The 3,991-nt window shown below is 52.0% G+C and overlaps 1 protein-coding gene across 1 annotated transcript in view; it reads left to right on the top strand.

Moving 5' to 3' along the window:
* Positions 1 to 3,991, top strand: part of GRIK5 (glutamate ionotropic receptor kainate type subunit 5) — a 71,791-nt gene that overhangs the window by 45,080 nt on the left and 22,720 nt on the right. Inside the window, exons 12-14 of the mRNA XM_012811223.2 lie at positions 605 to 718; positions 911 to 1,020; positions 1,497 to 1,670. Of these exons, the coding sequence (XP_012666677.1) occupies positions 605 to 718; positions 911 to 1,020; positions 1,497 to 1,670 (398 nt within the window). The remainder of the gene's footprint in view (positions 1 to 604; positions 719 to 910; positions 1,021 to 1,496; positions 1,671 to 3,991) is intronic.

Genomic DNA, 3,991 nt, shown 5'->3' with positions numbered 1-3,991 from the left:
GTGATCCTCCTGCCTCAGCCTCCTGAGTAGCTGGGACTATAGGCGTCCACCACAATGCCCAGCTAGAGATGGAGTCTTGCTCTGGCTCAGGCTGGTCTTGGACATCTGAGCTCAAGCTATCAATTTGCCTCTGCCTCCCAGAGTGCTAGGATTACAGGTGTGAGCAAACTTGCCCAGCCAATAAAATGCTACCTATTAACCATTAAAACAGAAGAGGTAAAACCAAGCCCCAGAGAGGATTGTGGAGTAGGTCGGTGTCTAGGTGTCTGGACTCCTGTCTCAGGCTTTCTGCCAGACTTTCAGGGGTGGGAGGAATGGGGGTGAATGACAAGTTTTGCAAAGCAGGCCTCAGTGAGGACTCCACAGAAGAGTGGGCAGGAGGGCATGGTGGGGACAGGCAGCCAGGTAGGAAAGAGCCCAGAGGATACTCTTAACAGTATCCTGAGATGATGAGGGTCTGATTTCAGGCCCCAGTGGTCTCTAGGCCCCTCTGTTTTCTGCCTCTCTTCCCTCACCCTTAGTCACAAGTGCTCAGTGTGTTTCTCTCTAACCCCTGTGTTTGTCCTCCTGCCCCCCTCCACCCGGCCCTGCTTCCCTCCAGCAGAAGGCAGACCTGGCTGTGGCTGCGTTCACCATCACAGCTGAGCGGGAGAAGGTCATCGACTTTTCCAAACCCTTCATGACCCTAGGGATCAGCATCCTCTACCGAGTGCACATGGTATGGTTCCCCTGGAGACGGTGAGCTGCTTTCCAGCGTGGAGGCTGACTAGGACCAGGGGGCTGCAAGCTAGAGGCAGACACCCACTGGATTCAGCTGGGTCGGTTGGCTCCTGGGTCCCTGGTGGTGGCAGGGACTGGGCATGTAGCTTAAGTCAGGGGTGGCGCTACATCTTACCCCCTCTCCCTACAGGGTCGAAAGCCAGGTTACTTCTCCTTCCTGGACCCCTTCTCCCCTGCCGTGTGGCTCTTCATGCTTCTTGCCTACCTGGCTGTCAGCTGCGTCCTGTTTCTGGCTGCCAGGTAAGTCAGCTGCTTGCTGCCTGGGAAGGAGGGCTGGGAGGAACCAGGGTTTCTATCACCAACCTGCACGTTCTCTCTTCAGTGTGGACCATCCTTGGCTTCCTCTTCGGGGGCCCGGATTCCCTGCACCCTCCTTTCTCCCCTTTCTTTCTGTCTCTGGGGCTTATTCTTTCCCCTGTGGCTCTGGCTTTTGCTCTGTGGTTCTCTCTGGGCCCGTTCTTTCTGTCTCTCTCCTATTTTGCCTTCTCTGTCTTCTCTGTTTCTGTGTGTGTGTATGGGGGTGTGTGGGTCTGCCTCTTTTGGGTCTCTCTGGGTTTCTCTTTCTACCTCTTTTCTCTGTCTGTGTTTATCTCTGTCTCTCTCCTTTCCCCCTCTCTCCCTTCTCTCATGATCATGGAGGCTCTGTCTCCTTCCTCTATTTCTCTCCTTTTCCTTCCCCTCTTGGTCCCATCCACCTACCCCATATCTCTCCGCAGGCTGAGCCCCTATGAGTGGTATAACCCTCACCCATGTTTGCGGGCGCGACCCCACATCCTGGAGAATCAATACACACTGGGCAACAGCCTGTGGTTTCCTGTGGGGGGCTTCATGCAGCAGGGCTCAGAGATCATGCCCCGGGCACTGTCCACGCGCTGTGTCAGCGGAGTCTGGTGAGAAGCTTTCTGTCTGCCCCTGCTGGGCCGGGGAGGGGCAGTCTGAGGCCTAAGTAGGGTTGGGGGCAGGTGCAGTATCCCAGGTTAGATCCCTTGTTCCCCACCAAGAGCAGGGCATGGGGGGAAGAGCTGAGCCCCAGCTCTGCCACTCACTAGCTCTCTGACCTTGGCTAGGCCACATCCTTTCTCCATGCCTTAGTCTCCCTATCTGAAAAATGGGGATAAAGATGCCCATGTCTCAGGATTGTAAGGATTCCATGAGGCTCTTGTGGAATAAGGTTCTGTGAGCTGAACAGCCTTGTGTTGGCACCAGGGACACAATTATAGCAAGAGGGCTGTTAACTGTCACAGTCACAGACATTGTCCTGGTTGTCACAGAGACTTAGCGTCCCCAGGCTGAGGCAGGCTTACCTGTCCAAATGCTCCCTCAAAGTCCTACAAGGCTGGGCGGCACCTGTGGCTCAAAGGAGTAGGATGCTGGCCCCATATGCCGGAGGTTGAGGGTTCAAACACAGCCCCTGCCAAAAACAGCAAAAAAAAAAAGAAAAAAAAGTCCCACAAGGCTCCAGTGTCTCACATAGAACTTTACCCTTGACACAACCCCCAAGAAGTTATGTATCAGAAGGCAGACAGCACAAGTTGGTTTTTTTTGTTTTTGTTTTTGTTTTTTTTAGAAACAGAGTCTCACTTTGTAGAGATAGTAGAGAACCATGGAGTCACAGCTCACAGCAGCCTCCAGCTCTTAGGCTTAGGCGATTCTCTTGCCTCAGCCTCCCAAGTAGCTGGGACTACAGGCACACTCCACAACACTCAGCTATTTTTTTTGTTGTTGTTGCAGTTTGGCGCGTTTGAATCTGCCACCCTCAGTATATGGGGCTGGCACCCCACACACTGAGCCACAGACACCACTCCACAAGTTGATTTTTAAAAAATTTAGGAATTATTGGGTGGTGCCTGTGGCTCAAAGGAGTAGGGTGCCGACCCATATGCTGGAGGTGGCGGGTTCAAACTCAGCTCCAGCAAAAAACTGCCAAAAAAAAAAAAAAATTAGGAATTATGGCTCAGCACCCATAGCTCAGTGGTTAGGGGGCCAGCCACATACTCCAGGGCTGGTGGGTTCGAACCCAGCCAGGGCCTGCTAAACAACAATGACAATAACAAAAAAATAGCTGGGCACCATGGTGGGCACCTGTAGTCCCAGCTACTTGGGAGGCTGAGGCCAAGAGAATCACTTAAGCTCAAGAGTTTGAGGTTGCTGTGAGCTGTGACACCCCGCACTCTACCAAGGGCGATATAGTGAGACTCTGTCTCAAAAATAAATAAATTATTAGGAATTAGAGGGTTGAGTGCAGTGGCTCATGCCTGTAATCCTAGCATTCTAGGAGGCCAAGGCAGGTGGATTGCCTAATCTCAGAAGTTTGAGACCAGCCTGAGCAAGAATGAGACCCCATCTCTACTAAAAATAGTTGGGTGCTGTGACGGGTGCCTGAAGTCCCAGCTACTTGGGAGGCTGAGACAAGAGAATTGCTTGAGCCCAGTAGTTTGAGGTTGCTGTGAGTTATGATGCCCCGGCACTCTACAAAGGGTGACAAAGTAAGACCCCGTCTCAAAAATAAAATAAAATAAAATAAAAGGAATTAAATACCAACACATTGTGCAAATTTGCTCTAACAAATCCAGATTTCTTGCTTTCCCTAATAATCTGGGAGATCTAGCAGTGCTCATCTGGCATTTCTACCAGGTGCCAAGGTCTGCTCCCACCTGCCTTTGTCCCCTCTGCTGCTTCAGCTGCCTGCCAGCCTGGCCACCATAGGCATCCAAATTAGTGACCCTGGTCCTATAAATAGCAGCTGGGCTTGATTGTAGTTCCTACAACTCTCCTCACCTCTTTTTTCCTCATGAGAACCACAGAAAGCTGAGGAGAATGCTCAGAGCAGGGAATATTCTCCCTGTGTTATGGATTAGAGGACTGAGATACAGAGAGAAGGAGTAGCTTGCTAGAAAGCGTGTGTTTGGCTAGATACAGGGCCAGGCCAGAACTGGGCTCTTTGCCCTGTGCCAGCTGGCCCTCAGCACTGTCTGAGCCCAGCTCCCAAGGCCTTTGGGAGCCTTTGGCAATCTCAGGCATTTGGCCTCCTTGAGGAATGTGTCTTCTTCACCTCCTCCCCATCCAAATTCACACATCAATGGTCATTCCTCAGATGCCCTTCCAGTTACCAGGCACTCAGGTGCAGAGTCAGCCTGTCTCTGCCCTCAAGAGGCAGAGAAACCAATAATAAACAAACAGGCTTGGCGCCTGTGGCTCAAGCGGCTAAGGC

Source organism: Otolemur garnettii, unplaced genomic scaffold (assembly GCF_000181295.1).
Source record: "Otolemur garnettii isolate 467f Iridium unplaced genomic scaffold, OtoGar3 scaffold00152, whole genome shotgun sequence".
Classification (NCBI taxonomy): domain Eukaryota; kingdom Metazoa; phylum Chordata; class Mammalia; order Primates; family Galagidae; genus Otolemur; species Otolemur garnettii.
Note: the sequence above shows the minus strand (reverse complement) of the source record. Positions and strands in the feature narration are given on the sequence as shown.